The sequence below is a fragment of the Denticeps clupeoides genome, chromosome 20 (assembly GCF_900700375.1).
Source record: "Denticeps clupeoides chromosome 20, fDenClu1.1, whole genome shotgun sequence".
Taxonomy (NCBI): Eukaryota; Metazoa; Chordata; class Actinopteri; order Clupeiformes; family Denticipitidae; genus Denticeps; species Denticeps clupeoides.
The window spans coordinates 4,379,082-4,395,239 of NC_041726.1; the positions used below are offsets into that span (position 1 = coordinate 4,379,082).

Genomic DNA, 16,158 nt, shown 5'->3' on the forward strand with positions numbered 1-16,158 from the left:
AATATATGACAAAAAAAAAACCAATATGAATGCATGTGGACAAAGTATTTTCATTGGTATTGAGCTTTACTGCCATCTACAGGTCTGTAAGTTCAAGGGCAGCAGAAAGTGAAACTAAATTTGGATCAGTGCTACAATTCTTGCTCGGCCTGTGCTAAAATCATGTTTTTATCTCTTTTTTGGTCAAGAGATATTTCTCTTAGGGCAGCAACGAGGCACGAAGTTATCGGAATCGAAATTTCAGAATTTCTAAGCATGTCAACAGGACATCAGTTTTTATACTGACCACTAAACCAATTACTACCTATTTGAGTTGTAAGGAATAACGATAATCAAATAATCATTTGCCAATGCGGAGTTTTGAATGCAATATTCAGTCTAGCATCTAATCAAGAAGCTTATATTATAATACAGCAACGTGCATGCAGACAGAGAAACAGGCAAAGCACATCCAGTTCCTTAATATGAAAATCATGGTAAACTGGGCTGGATTATACTGAGCACAGAAGAGTAGCTGCACGTTTTTTTTTTTTTTTTTAATCGTGCAGATATACGGCCATTGTGTTGCATTTGGGACGAAATGAAATGTGATTCTTACCTTGCTTTTGAGCTTCTGGATCTCAGCCTCGGTGACGGCGTGCTTTATCTGCAGCTGTAGACGCACGGAGAGGGAAGAGGAAGGGGTGATCGGATCTGTGGAGGACAGCCTCGCCGGTCCCGCGTGACAGGGCAGCCCCGTCCGGCAGGAACTCGGCAGCACGGCAGGGATTGAAACTGGGGGTGGGGCAGGACTATGTGGGACTGGGAATTTATCATTTCTTCAGTATGAGATGGAGACACTACATCGTACAACTCGGACTAAGACGGATGGCGCTGGGAAGGAGATTATTCTGGAGGACATCTCACAAGAGCAGATAACTGAATTTTACTCCCACTCAGTTCATCACACACACAACTTACTCTCTGGTGGGTTTAATGTAATCAGGTTGCAGTGAGAAGAGTTTTTAGGCTGGCGGGTTCATAAATTTTGAGGGTACCTCTCGGAACTTCTGGTAAAGTTTGGTGGCGTCCAGCTCGGAGGGGGAGATGATCTCTTCGTTCTCGGGCAGGTCGAACACCTCGATTGTCATTTCTCCACCGGTGACAGCCGGCCCAACCTCGTCCTCTTCATCTGTAGCGTATTCTCCTGTCTGAAGGCAAGAGAAAATTGATTCCTGGCTATTGTTTAACTGGAGGCAAAGAATCGTGGTCTGGAACTGTAGACGTTATGAAGTGGGTAACACACTCGCCTATGAACCAGAAGACCCGGGTTCAAACCCCACTTACTACCATTGTGTCCCTGAGCAAGATACTTAACCCTGAGTGTCTCCAGTGTGGGACTGTCCCTGTGACTACTGATTGAAAGTTGCTCTGGATAAGGGCGTCTGGTAAATGCTGTAAATGTAAAGATATCTTGTGCTTCATAGGACACAGGGTGTTGGGGGGTGTATTCGGTAGTTTGCCGATCAGACTTTTTCAATAAAAGCTCTAATAATCTACTTCCGTGTTTGGTAACAAAGTGAAATGAAGCAGGGAAGAGACAGAACCTTGAGCTCAGTGTTGCCAGATTGTGTGGTTTTAAATGTGATATTGCCACAGCGTTTGTTTAGAACAGATGAACCCAATTCTCGTTTATGAACATTAATAATTGCAGCAGTCGATTGCTTATTAGGCAGTTTTCTTTTTTGGATGATTATGGGTTTGAATCAATTAGAGGAGTGTTACATATTGATAAGAACAGTTTATTAATGAATCTTGTGGGTGATATAAATAGTATTATATATAATAATGGGGCAGTGGTGGCCTAGCGGTTAAGGAAGCGGCCCTGTAATCAGAAGGTTGCCGGTTCGAATCCCGATCCACCAAGGTGCCACTGAGGTGCCACTGAGCAAAGCACCGTCCCCACACACTGCTCCCCGGGCGCCTGTCATGGCTGCCCACTGCTCACCAAGGGTGATGGGTTAAATGCAGAGGACACATTTCACTGTGTGCACCGTGTGCTGTGCTGCAGTGTATTACAATGACAATCGCTTCACTTTTAATACACAATGTCTATGGTTTCAAATAACCCAAAGAAACTCGCTGTGTTTGTGTGTGTGTGTGTATGTATACAGTGGATATATATACCAATTACCCTAACTTATCATCTATATGCCGAGGAACTGGATTGTCATAGAATAACACAACATATTGAATGGAAATTGTTTCTAAAAGACCAAGGAGGACGTTTTCATTTAACAGGCAGACTCTGGTTGACTCTCCCTGCCTTCACGCGCAGCTAATTCCAAATGGCTGCTACACAGATCTCGCATTTGGTAATCAATGCTATTAATCATTTTTACAGTGGGATAAACCGTACACCGGGACGATCTGTGTTTCTGACAGAGCCGTAAAACCAGTTCTGCCGCATGGGCAAAAAATTAAATTCTATCGGCCTCAGCATCACATCTTAGCCGCGGCACAAAACCAAAAAAGAGAAGAAAAGGTTAGTGGCCCAGATGAAGATTAATCGGACAAAACCGCCACCTAAAGTGACCCCAACCAACATCCAAACCACGCTCGATAAATCACGCCTCCCTGTGGGGCATGTTTCTACCTCTTCTTAACCTCATTAGAGTAACCAGAGGGCGAGAAAGTGCCAGCACCACGATGCCACCGCAGAGTAGATGCGGTGTAGAATAGACGCCCAAGTATTAAACATAGAGCGTGAAAAATAAAATGCACCTCAGTTCCCAGGTGAAGTTCTGAGCTGGGCCTCCCATACCGTCATGATCCTCAGGCTGTCTTACATTTACATTTAGAGCATTTACCAGACGCCCTTATCCAGAGCGACTTACAATCAGTAGTTACAGGGACAGTCCCCCCCCTGGAGACACTCAGGGTTAAGTATCTTGCTCAGGGACACGATGGTAGAAAGTGGGGTTTGAACCTGGGTCTTCTGGTTCTACTACCACCGATGTCTTCATCTCCCTTGTCTTTCATTTTTTATTAAACGTCTCTGTGTCGTGCGTTCACACTTTGCTGTCTCTATATGTCCACAATATAAAGGATATACTGAGCGCAGCATCGTAAGCAGCATTCAGATCTTCAGATCGATCTTCACTGCTGCCAGTGGTCTGAGGGGAAATCTTTGATCCAGGTGACCTGGGAGAGGTGAGAGCTGACGGGCTCGGTGGGCCTTCCTGCCGTGCGTCCTCCTGTCTCCTCCTCACAAAAGCAAAGGCTGACGTCTCACGCTGAGCGGTGGTGGTGGTTTCGCTTGACTGGCGACGCAGGTCCGGTTGCAGGGTGAGGCGCGCCTCCCCGGGAGGCATCGTCTCCGTATCGGGTGACGCGGCCTGGCAGGAGGGCCGCGCAGACCAGTCACTTTTCTCTGTGGTGGCCGGGCACAATATCTGGGAAATACTGATGAATGCCAATTCTAACCAACACCCAGCTTAAAGAATGGATAATGACGGAAAAGGCTCCTGCCGCCGGTTCAGGAAAGCGTCAAGCGCCCGTTTTGGGCCCTATTTTTTGTGACGCTAGAACAGACACAGCTTGCGGGGAGTGTTCGCTAATGCCTGCTGGATTTACTGAAATAGGCAGATTTAAAAAACTACGAGCTAGCTATTTCAGAGTGAGGAGCACCACAAGCACAAAAACAAGTATATTCAGGACGTCCTTCGACTGAAGCTGTTCCACAACCGCAGCCAAGGAGAAATGCTCTTCCGTGGAGTATAAAACATGTTGAATCCAACTGTTTCAAATAAAGATCGATGAATGGCTCCATATCAATTTTTATCTTCGCTGAATGGTAGCATATACCGTGGAGGGTGGTAATAACCTAGTGGGCAACACACTCGCCTATGAGCCAGAAGACCCAGGTTCAAACCCCACTTACTACCATTGTGTCCCTGAGCAAGGCACTTAACCCTGAGCGTCTCCAGGGGGGGACTGTCCCTGTAACTACTGATTGTAAGTCGCTGTGGATAAGGGCGTCTGGTAAATGCTGTAAATGTAAATGTAAATGTACCCATCTACCCTGATATGAAATGGATCATCTTTATGAGATGCACACTCCTATTAAGCAAGCCACCCAGCCATTTTTGCTGGCGTGTAATCATTTATAAAAGTCCAGGATATGAAGTCAGAAGGATCCCAAAGCAATGACTGACCCATATTCCCTCATTCTGGAAGCGTTCTTCTGTTCCCTGCACTAATATTCCTCTAATATTCTTTGTTCGTAGGGACGTCTGTGAACATCTCAAGCGGATCACCAGCTTTTTAACACGAGCAACTCCCCCCTAAATCTGCCCGACGCAGATTTCTTCCATGACTCCCTGGCCCCCTCTTTGCAGGCAGCAGAGCCTTCTGCACTCCAGGCCACTGAGGTGAAGCGAAGGTCTGGCCCGCTGCCTTCATTAGCGTCCTGTCCCCTTACTCCGCTGACGGCTACACCCCCCCCCTCGCCCGGCACATTTTAAAGCGGAAACGGTCAGCCTGCCATTACTGACCCGCGAGGTGAAAGCGTGGGCCCAATTTGCACATTACACTCACGCTGTATGAAGGACGTTTCTCTATTAACATATTGAAAGAACGGCCACGGCGGAACCACCCCTGATTCATTTCTCTGCTTCCCCCAAGGTTTGGTATGGAATCACGGCACCATGGCGACCGCAATGCTTTCAGTGGGAAAGCAGCTCACGTGCCAACGTATGAAAACAGATCCCTGCGGCCTGAAGGAGGCCCGACGTGGCTCGGAACCAGAGTGGCGTCGGAGTCGTAGTTCCCCCGAGTGAGAGTGTGAAATGTCCTGAGCGGGGGTTTGGGGGATTGGCGGCACTCACTTCGTCGTCGTCGGCATCGTACTGGGCGTACTGCTGCTCCATCATCTCCCTCTGCTTCCTCTCCTGCTCCAAGGTCTGGCTGATCAGCTGGGCGACTTCGCTCTGCTGTCCCGGACGCTCCCGGCCAATCACAAACCTGCTCGACCACAGAGGATTGGAAGAAAAGTGTCAGCAATGTTGGAATCAATTTTTTGAATGAATTAAACTTCTGATAATCTGCTTTTGGTTTGGTACTGGGTGTGGTCCTGAGATGAGCATATAAGTCTGAGATAGCCACGTATGGTCCACAAAGCCCGCGGGTATTACAAGCCAATACAACTGAGGTAAACCGAGGAGGAAGGGAGCCACTGGTTGCATGTGTGACGTTGGAACATGAGGAGGGTTAAATAGGACGCATGAGAGCTGTCAATCATCCCCATCCATCAAACTTAAAATATATATATATACATATCTCTGTCTTCCGGATAATAAATTACATGCTAACAAAAAGGGCTGGACGGGTAGCTAGTTCCTCTTCGACCGATACCAATAGGTAGCAAGCAGTCCTGTAGATCCTGAAGACGTCCATAATGTTACATTAGCAATCACGCCCCAAGCATAAAGCTGTAAAATTCGTAGTGAATGTACAGCAGTGTACATTATTACATTAAATTAGTAGTTGCTACCTACAGTACAGGCCAAAAGTTTGGACACATTCTCATTCAATGTGTTTTCTTTATTTTCATGACCATTTACGTTGGTAGATTCTCACTGAAGGCATCAAAACTATGAATGAACACATGTGGAGTTATGTACTTAACAAAAAGTGGAGACCTGACCTCCACAGTCACCGGACCTGAACCCAGTACAGATGGTTTGGGGTGACCTGGACCCCAACAAGTGCTAAACACCTCTGGGAACTCCTTCAAGACTGTTGGAGAAGCATTTCAGGTGACGACCTCTTGAAGCTCATCGAGAGAATGCCAAGAGTGTGCAAAGCAGTAATCAGAGTAAAGAAACTAGAATATAAAACATGTTTTCACTTATTTCAACTTTTTTTGTTAAGTAAAACACATTCCCCCTAGTCCCCCTGGAGACACTCAGGGTTAAGTGTCTTGCAGTAAATGTGACTTTGTGGTCTTATGGTTCATAAACAAGTGTGTTGCCCACTAGACTATCATCCCTGTTTAGTCCTCAGTTACACACTGCATTAACATGCGCGTTTTTGGAATATTTGGCAATAAGTGGGCGCATGGAAAATAGACGGGAAGAACAAGGACCACCACATTTCGCTTGTTTCGGTCAGGACTTTATTCTTTCTTGGATGCCAGTGGGCGAGCATAATATAAAATCTGTGTTAACAGATCTCATTACGAAAATATATTACAATATATTTAATTTTCCAAAGGACAATTTCGATTTCCCATTTACACACGTAAAGTAGTGTGTCTGCCCATCTCCTCCCCAAGGCTCTGTATTTCAGCACCTAAGTGTATTAACTCATGCTTTTGCTATGAAGGCAGACTGTAGTGTTAGAATTTATCGGCCGCTGTCAGCATTAATAGCCAAAGATGGGAAGCGACAGGCTCTGGCTCTGAAGCCTGGATGAGGACACCCTTATCCATTCAGCTACCATTTCTTTCCCTGCCTCGCAGCCTCCTCAGACAATAAGAGAAGACACGTGACCAGTTGGTATTCATGCATGAGTTGAATTAATCGAGCACTTATACAGGGAGTGCAGAATTATTAGGCAAATGAGTAATTTGTCCACATCATCCTCTTCATGCATGTTGTCTTATTCCAAGCTGTATAGGCTCGAAAGCCCACTACCAATTAAGCATATTAGGTGATGTGCATCTCTGTAATGAGAAGGGGTGTGGTCTAATGACATCAACACCCTATATCAGGTGTGCATAATTATTAGGCAACTTCCTTTCCTTTGGCAAAATGGGTCAAAAGAAGGACTCAGAAATGTAAAAAATAGTGAGATATCTTGCAGAGGGATGCAGCACTCTTAAAATTGCAAAGCTTCTGAAGCGTGATCATCGAACAATCAAGCGTTTCATTCAAAATAGTCAACAGGGTCGCAAGAAGCGTGTGGAAAAACCAAGGCGCAAAATAACTGCCCATGAACTGAGAAAAGTCAAGCGTGCAGCTGCCAAGATGCCACTTGCCACCAGTTTGGCCATATTTCAGAGCTGCAACATCACTGGAGTGCCCAAAAGCACAAGGTGTGCAATACTCTGAGACATGGCCAAGGTAAGAAAGGCTGAAAGACGACCACCACTGAACAAGACACACAAGCTGAAACGTCAAGACTGGGCCAAGAAATATCTCAAGACTGATTTTTCTAAGGTTTTATGGACTGATGAAATGAGAGTGAGTCTTGATGGGCCCGTGGCTGGATTGGTAAAGGGCAGAGAGCTCCAGTCCAACTCAGACGCCAGCAAGGTGGAGGTGGAGTACTGGTTTGGGCTGGTATCATCAAAGATGAGCTTGTGGGGCCTTTTCGGGTTGAGGATGGAGTCAAGCTCAACTCCCAGCTCAACTCAACTACTGCCAGTTTCTGGAAGACAGTGGTACAGGAAGAAGTCTGCATCCTTCAAGAAAAACATGATTTTCATGCAGGACAATGCTCCATCACACGCGTCCAAGTACTCCACAGCGTGGCTGGCAAGAAAGGGTATAAAAGAAGAAAAACTAATGACATGGCCTCCTTGTTCACCTGATCTGAACCCCATTGAGAACCTGTGGTCCATCATCAAATGTGAGATTTACAAGGAGGGAAAACAGTACACCTCTCTGAACAGTGTCTGGGAGGCTGTGGTTGCTGCTGCACGCAATGTTGATGGTGAACAGATCAAAACACTGACAGAATCCATGGATGGCAGGCTTTTGAGTGTCCTTGCAAAGAAAGGTGTCTATATTGGTCGCTGATTTGTTTTTGTTTTGTTTTTGAATGTCAGAAATGTATATTTGTGAATGTGGAGATGTTATATTGGTTTCACTGGTAAAAATAAATAATTGAAATGGGTATATATTTGTTTTTTGTTAAGTTGCCTAATAATTATGCACAGTAATAGTCACCTGCACACACAGATATCCCCCTAAAATAGCTAAAAATAAAAACAAACTAAAAACTACTTCCAAAAACATTCAGCTTTGATATTAAGGAGTTTTTGGGGTTCATTGAGAACATGGTTGTTGTTCAATAATAAAATTATTCCTCAAAAATACAACTTGCCTAATAATTCTGCACTCCCTGTAAGAGCCTGCTTATGAGAAACAAGTCTCTTTTCCTATCCAGACGGCAACACGACCGTTTGTGGAGAGGCCTTGTGACTGAGAAAAAAAAGAGGCGTACGAGATGGGCGGATCACTGTACGCTGGCGCGGCAGCGGCGGAGCAGCTGACCTGGAAACAGCGAGCAGCGTCGTCACCGCTTAGACACGGCACGCTGGCGGTGGCACAGTTTGGGACGTCCGCACCGTTTCCCACGGCTGGGAGGGCGTCCCATCAGCCGGCTCGGAATGAGGTCGAGTTGCTTGGTAAACAGCGCGAGGCGGTTTCATTCACGCCGGCGTTTTCTGTATTATTGTGCCCGAGCGTGCGAATAATGGTGCGCGCTAATCGAGATGGACGTGCACGAATTGACCGCAATTTATCTAAATCTGGGACACTTTGAAGATGCAGTGATGCTTCCATGTCCAGCGCAACGCACCGAGGTCCAGCCAGTCATGGAGTTGTTACCAAATTATTTATTTCAAATCTTTAGATGGGCTAAGATACCTCACAGGGACGGGCACCTGACTAGATGTTCTGGATCTGGTGAGCTGCGGCCAACTTCTCCAACCCACTCCAAGCCCACACAAGCTTCAAATCCGAATTTTATCTTTTTCATGCACACTTTTAGCCTGAACAGCATGTTGAGCGACAGGCAGAGAGGGACAGAATCCGAAGCGCGTTTAATGAGGGTCGCTGTCAGGCTCTCATTACTAGGCCAAAATTTGCTGAACAAACGGTTTTACTTTCCCAGATGACTGCAACACAAACCCTTTCTTTATAGTATTGAAATTCCTTCCTAAAAAAATAAAGTAGGTTTAATCACTTGGATTAATTCCAATTCTAGAATTTACGGGTCTTTAAGGACATTGATCCAGCCTGTCATAAATATAAGGTAATGGAGCAGGAAGAGGGGGTTGAGATGGTATTACATTTACAGCATTTACCAGACGCCCTTATCCGGAGCGACTTACAATCAGTAGTTACAGGGACAGTCCCCCCCCTGGAGACACTCAGGGTTAAGTGTCTTGCTCAGGGACACAATGGTAGTAAGTGGGATTTGAACCTGGGTCTTCTGGTTCATAGGCGAGTGTGTTACCAGCTAGGCTACAACCACCCTATATATAATAAAGGCTTCCTCCATGCAGTTGTTTCCATTGTTTCCAGAATAGGCTGTTTTTGCTCAGCGTGAAGCCGCGCCGCGGGCCGCTACTACATGACAAAGACACACTTGGCAGCTTTTTTTTCTTTTACTACAGTAACGGGAGCAGGGCGGTCATTTTCCCCAGCCAGGGAGACAGACGAGATAATATCACCAGGAGCAGGCGACAGGTAAATACTCCCTTCCTCCTCATCCCACTACAGCAAGCCAGCTCTTTCTGCTTTATGTTTTTTAGAGTGTAAAGACCCTGTTTTGGGGAACAGACCTCATGCCAAGGCTGAATATAACTGGTTAGTAAAAGATGTGTGATATACATTTTAAGCCAATCAGAATTGTATTGTCACCTCACCTTTAAAAGCAAGGTGCACAAGATCTATGTGGATTGCTGTTACTTCACATACTTGTGCGCAGGAGGACCAATGTAACGCTTTTTTAAACCAGTAAACGCTGTGGAGCATGTAAGTAATTCATGTAAATTAGGAAATGTACACATATATAAACCAGTCAGGCAATGCATGTATAAAAAAACGCAAAAAAGGTCCGACCCACCTCACCACACCCTGTGTGTTCCTCAGGACGGAAGCAGCAAAGCTCTGTGTGACACCGACCAGACTGGTGCCGTCCACCTCCACTATCTGGTCATTCACCTTGATCCTACGACAGAGGTGTTTTTTGACTTTGAAAAATAAATTCACCCCAAAACTGAAAAACATTCTGGAAATAAAAATCATTACAAGAAAAAAAAAAAAAAGGTTTATATCAGTGTAGCGAAGTCATTATTTTAAATATTTGTCTGCATGGTTGGTAGGGTTAGACACTGTATTGTATTCTTAGCACCAAATTACATTTTACGACAGGTGGCCTAGCGGGTAAGGAAGCGGACCCGTAACCAGAAGGTTGCTGGTTCGAATTCCGAACCGCCAAGGTGCCACTGAGGTGCCACTGAGCAAAGCACCGTCCCAACACCATGCTCAGGTGATGGCTTGAATGCAGAGACCACTGTGTGCACTGTGTGCTGTGCAGTGGTGTGTCACATGTGACAACGAATCACATAGAAAAGACACAATGGTAATAAGTGGGATTTGAACTAGGGGTCTTCTGGTTCATATGCCAGTGTCTTACCCACTAGACTAAGATAAGATAAGATAAACCTTTACTAGTCCCACAAGTGGGAAATTGCATTGTTACGGCAGAAAGTGGATAGAACAAAGGTAAGAGCAGCAAAAAATAGATAGGTAGTCTACTACCAGCGTTAAGTGTCCCTGAGCAAGACACTTAACGCTGGGGATTCTTTATTATTGTGCTCGAGTTACGCTAATCGAAATGTACATGCGTGAATTGACCGCAATTTATCTAAATCTATCCATGGAAAGAGCCACCCTTTTAACCCATGCAATCCTGCACTTTTCCCCCTTAGACATGAGACGTGACATACGGTAATCTCTCCCACATGTGATATCTGCCTGCCCACGTTAGGACTAGCTCAGTTTTAGCTGACATTTCAACTTTCTATTTCTTCAAGTACAGACGCCACTCTGTTTCCCGAACGGCTGCCAGGGGATTTGGAGGTCGGCACCCTCACCTGCCATCCCTCTCGGCAGCTCCGCCCTCGATGACGGTTTTAACGAAGATGCCAAGCTTCTCGAGGCCTGCATCGGCGCCCACACCCATGCCTATGATGCTGATGCCCAGGCCATCGTCATCTGCACAGAAAGAAGGAAAGCTGGCACTTTAATGACAAAAAGATGAAAAGCACAAAATATTTTATCAAGCAATCGTTCATTTACAAAAATGTGCGTTTAGTGGCACTCACAGAATTTCCATATTACAGTGCAATATTTTATTAGATTAATGACAATTCTGTTATTGTCCCAACCGAATACCATGGGTTCCAGAAACCTCACGTTTAACAAGGCTCTTATTATACCGAACCTTCAAAAGATTGCGAGCAGCTCACCCTTCTCAAGCTCCACAGGGAAAAGTTCCAGCTTTTCCACCCTCTTCTCTAGCTCATATTCGGCCGAGGAGGCAACTGGATCCACCTCCTCGTTCCTACGGTCGTAATCCTCGTTCGAATAGGTATTAAAAACCTGCGCATGGAAACAAACGTGGCTTAGTTCCACCACCCGAGGTTGTGTTACACACACACACAAACATACACAGCTGTTTTTTCTCTCTCTCTTACTTGTGAATCAATACAAAATTTAGTATTGTGATTCATTACACCACAGTTAAGTCATTGGCTGAGAGGAAGCCTTGTAGTGAAAACGGTGTCACAATGATGTCACGTCGACGCGTGGCTTTTTCTGCATTGACTTTGGTCACGTCGCCACAACATCGGCTACTGCTGAGAAGCTTTTTATTCCCAAAAATATAATATCATAATATCACAAATATGAAAAGGGTTCGGCAAAACACGTCAGAAATGTCAGAAATGCCACGCTTGATATCATACGATTGTGTGAAAAAAACTAAAAAAAAAAAAAAAAAAAAAAACTTTCTTAGAAATGTATTATTTTTAACCTAGAATAGCTATAATATATTAATTTCATTCGAACTTTTTTAAGCTCTCACAACACCTTCATGCATGTTGGTTTTAATTAGTTCAAACAAGCGCAGGCCAATTTAGCCCAAAACGGCTGGCAACTGGCATTTCACCATCAACATGAATATGATTTTTTTTTACTGGCTGTCATCCACATTTGAGCATTTTATACTGCAGCAAATGAATTCTGTATTGTAAACACTGCCATTTACAATATAATATGGACTGAATGCTGCATGTATTTGTATTGCTGTTACTTGAATGTGACTCCTCTTCTGCATTATTCCTTAAATCAAACAAGTGACCCGTTCTGGATGCAATGCCAAATATACTAAATCAGAACCCAAATTCCAATTTACATGCAGGATGATAAGAGTATAAGCATGATGTAAATCTTATGCAACCTTCAGTCTCCAGCTAAACACCCATTACGGATTTTGGAATGCAACGTTATACACAGTCTCCATCACTGTCATCAAATCCCACACTAGGGAATATGTGTTGGAGTTCTGGTGTCCATCGCCCCTGTTACAGTGTGACAGAGACACTGGGGAGGATTGTGATGGCCAATGTATTACTGAGGATTATTATATCCAAGACCTATTTGCGAAGATGTTTCCAGAAGCCTTGACAATCAGCACCAAAGACAGCTCCTCTATATTTCAGCAACTTCATTTTATTACAATTATGATCACATGAGGGTGGTATGCTCACACTCGCCTATGAACCAGAAGACCCAGGTTCATTTACATTTACATTTACAGCATTTATCAGACGCCCTTATCCAGAGCGACTTACAATCAGTAGTTACAGGGACAGTCTCCCTGGAGCAACTTAGGGTTAAGTGTCTTGCTCAGGGACACAATGGTAGTAAGTGGGATTTGAACCTGGGTCTTCTGGTTCATAGGCGAGTGTGTTACCCACTAGGCTACTACCCACTACCCACAGGTTCAAATTCCACTTACTACCATCGTGACCCTGATCATGACACTTAACCCTGAGTGTCCCTGTAACTACTGATCGCAAATGATAAATGCTGTAAATGTAAATGTAAACATGACACGGGTCCTATGAATTTAACGGGATTACTTGCCAGCCATCGGTACTTACATAATTAAACAATGGATAACATCCAAAATACAAAGGGAAAAAGAACGTGTTACGTAACAATGTCTGAAAACCCTCCAGCTGAGTGAGTTAGCTGCATATGGCAGTCGACAGCACAATGTGAGTCAGGAAGCCTGCCGATCAATGCATTCAGCCGTTTAGCAGAGGCGCTCATTCTGAGCTGCGCGGCGATGGCCCATTGTCCCTTGCCGTCACGCAACAGTCCCCTCCCATCACATCAGCGGCAGGGATTCTGCTGAAGTCGTGACGAACGTCCGGACAAGCGCTTCCTGGACTGATGCTGAGGGTGACCGGACCTAATCCCCCTCACCGGCGACAACATCCTTGTAATGCCACCTCAACCATACGAACAGCCATCGCATCCGTCACAAACCACACGCCCATCTTTTTATATTTCATTACGAAAAAAAACTGAAAAAAGTGACTGATGGGCATGTCTTGTTCAACAACCAATAATTTGAGCCTTTTGTGGGCTACAGAATGTGTTACAGCAGATTATAAATAAAGTTTTCTTATGAAGCAGCATAGTGTTCATCCAAGGGTCCATATCCATGTCCCGTTGTTGCGAAATCAACATGGCAAAACCGCTGGTTGTCAAACGTCCAAGTCGAAGGTCCATGTGACCTCATCTTTATACAGACATGATATTCAGTATGTTATGAACGGCAAGCGATGCCACTTAGTAATTTCTTATTTGGACCCATGGACAAACAGATAAGATGTTGGTGATAAGGTCAAAGGTCAGTCGTGGTTATCTACACTTTTGAAAGGGAACGGGCATGCAGTCTCGATGTCATGATAATGTTGATGCATTTAAAGTGAAATATGCTCGGTAGATATTATAACATATTTAAAAGGGGCTATTAGGGTGAGACGAGAACAGACGTTATAAAACTGCTAAAGACACTGTGGCCTACATGCTGTGTAAACACAACAAGAGAATCCCCTGCAGACGAGGTTTCTTCCCGACCTCCTGTCATCAGTCATAATAAGTTGTACGCCACGAAGCAATCGCGGTGCTGAACAACAGGGCAACAAGCGCCACGGGGAAGAAGCAGAGCACGTGCAGGCAAAAATTCAGGAGTCGAGGAGAGACGACGAGGGAGACGGAGAGGGAAATGCAATGGCCTACCCCATATCCTGCAACAGTGTGCCAAGGAGATCTCAGATCTCAGAAAAACCAAAGTGTGAAAAACAGAGAGAGAGAGAGAGAGAGAGAGAGAGAGATAACCTAGGCACCACCTTACAGGACAGCATCACGGCAGAGACGCTCTGGCCTCAGCCGAGTCATCCATCTGGACTGTCATGCCGCCGGCTCTCGGGACATTCCTCACGTCATTAGGTTTATGCACCTGCATGTCCCTGACCTCCACCCCCAACTGACTGAACCCCTACCACCTCTACCACAGAAGGCTAATAAAGGCCGGGCCAGCATTTCACTCTGCCTGCAGTGTGTACTTGAGATCTGCGTCGGCGTTTGCTCCTCACTGAAAAGATACGAGACGTCTCTTAAATCCAGACAGCCATTTCCATGTCTTCTCTTGTGTGTAGTTATTGCAATTATAACATTATATTTATGGATTTGTAAAAATGACTTTTATAGTGCCAATGCCCGAGGTTTTGGGGCACCGATATATTTCACCCACCACAAGTACACTAACATGAACCTGGTGCTGGGCCAATGTAGGGCCCTATGAAATCTATTTAGTTTTTCTTAAACTCAGTTTGTTCCATTTAAATACTTCGGAATGTTTTTCCATTATAAACATGTTTATTCACCTAAATATTGTGTGATTATGGAGCAGAAAGTGAAAAAAGAACCTGCAATCTGACTGTCATGACTGGGGTTTGGTGAGAAAAGGAAGCACGGAGTCTGACTCAACTAGGATTTATTAAGGATCACAGAAAAAAGGCATGATGGCCAAAAACAGGGAACAAGGGGAAACCCATAAAAACGAACCCGCAGGCGTGCCGCATGAAGCTAGGAGAGAACAACACAAACTGAAGGTGAGGCAGTCTCTTCACATGAATGCTGCTTCAGTCTCTTCCCCTTCCCAGGGTGGCAGCTGTCCGTCATTGGAGCCCTGTTGTCAGGCTGAGAGCCCAGCCGCACCCAGCTGTGGCATTAGCGAATCACATTGGTGTGACATGAGGGTGGTAGTAGCCTAGTGTGTAACACACTCGGCAATGAACCAGAAGACCCAGGTTCAAATCCCACTTACAACCATTGTGTCCCTGAGCAAGACACTTAACCCTGAGTGTCTCCAGGGGGACTGTCCCTGTAACTACTGATTGTAAGTTGCTCTGGATAAGGACGTCTGATAAATGCCATAAATGTAAATATTTAATCACCGTTCAACATATTTGTGCCCACTTGCATAATGAACTGGAACAACATTAATCTGAACCACGTTTGGAATCAGCAGATTGGTTTGCTTGACCAAGAGTTTACTTCTTTTCTCTGTTTCTGATACGAGTTACTGACTGTCAGTGGTAGTCACATATGGTATCATGACTCATAAAAAAATTGTTTGGGTATTGTTCCGCTCTAAACTTATCACTAAGAGTGGAATTCCGTAATTTTCTCTGGACATCGGTGTTCCAGCAAGGCAAGCCTAAACATTGTGAATGCTTGGAACCGATCGGGCAAGTGGTTGGATCCCGCGATTCCATCCACATTTTCCGCATCCACATTTTCCAGAGCGACTTACAATCAGTAGTTACAGGGACAGTCCCCCCCCTGGAGACACTCAGGGTTAAGTGTCTTGCTCAGGGACAAGTGGGATTTGAACCTGGGTCGTCTGGTTCATAGGCGAGTGTGTTACCCACTAGGCTACTATCACCCAAGCCACTTAGCTCCAGTGGCCATTGTTAACATCAAGTGTCTCTATTAATTTGGCCAGAGTTACTCATGAATATGCACCACACACCTAGAATTTCAGTTCGGATTTTTGATCACAGAAATGATTCAGATGGAAAAAAAATCAAAACCTTTTCCTTACTATGCCATAGATGTGACCTGGCAACCAGGGCACAAATTTGGTGTTTTTTGGGTGTCACTCTTCCTCTGTACAATGGCCAGGATTTTACTCTGGTGCTGTGTTAACGCGGTGTTCTGTCAAGAGGCGAGCTGTCAGGAGACGAGTTTGTGCTCCGCCCTCCCTTAAATTCACATTTGGTTTTACTGTTGCCTG

The 16,158-nt window shown here is 45.0% G+C and overlaps 1 protein-coding gene and 1 long non-coding RNA gene across 7 annotated transcripts in view; one reads left to right on the top strand and one right to left on the bottom strand.

Annotated features, from left to right (window-relative positions):
• ppp1r9a (protein phosphatase 1, regulatory subunit 9A) overlaps nucleotides 1–16,158 on the bottom strand; it is a 49,633-nt gene that overhangs the window by 17,388 nt on the left and 16,087 nt on the right. For all 6 annotated transcript variants that reach the window (XM_028963191.1, XM_028963190.1, XM_028963192.1 and 3 more), the window contains 6 exons: nucleotides 11,249–11,381; nucleotides 10,874–10,994; nucleotides 9,841–9,945; nucleotides 4,869–5,004; nucleotides 1,038–1,190; nucleotides 599–652 (listed from right to left, as the gene is read on the bottom strand). In XM_028963191.1, the coding sequence (XP_028819024.1) occupies nucleotides 599–652; nucleotides 1,038–1,190; nucleotides 4,869–5,004; nucleotides 9,841–9,945; nucleotides 10,874–10,994; nucleotides 11,249–11,381 (702 nt within the window). The remainder of the gene's footprint in view (nucleotides 1–598; nucleotides 653–1,037; nucleotides 1,191–4,868; nucleotides 5,005–9,840; nucleotides 9,946–10,873; nucleotides 10,995–11,248; nucleotides 11,382–16,158) is intronic.
• On the top strand, nucleotides 9,255–11,258 carry LOC114769880 (uncharacterized). Its single transcript, XR_003743282.1, has 3 exons — nucleotides 9,255–9,461; nucleotides 9,867–9,956; nucleotides 10,814–11,258. It is a non-coding gene; the product is annotated as an uncharacterized LOC114769880 (long non-coding RNA).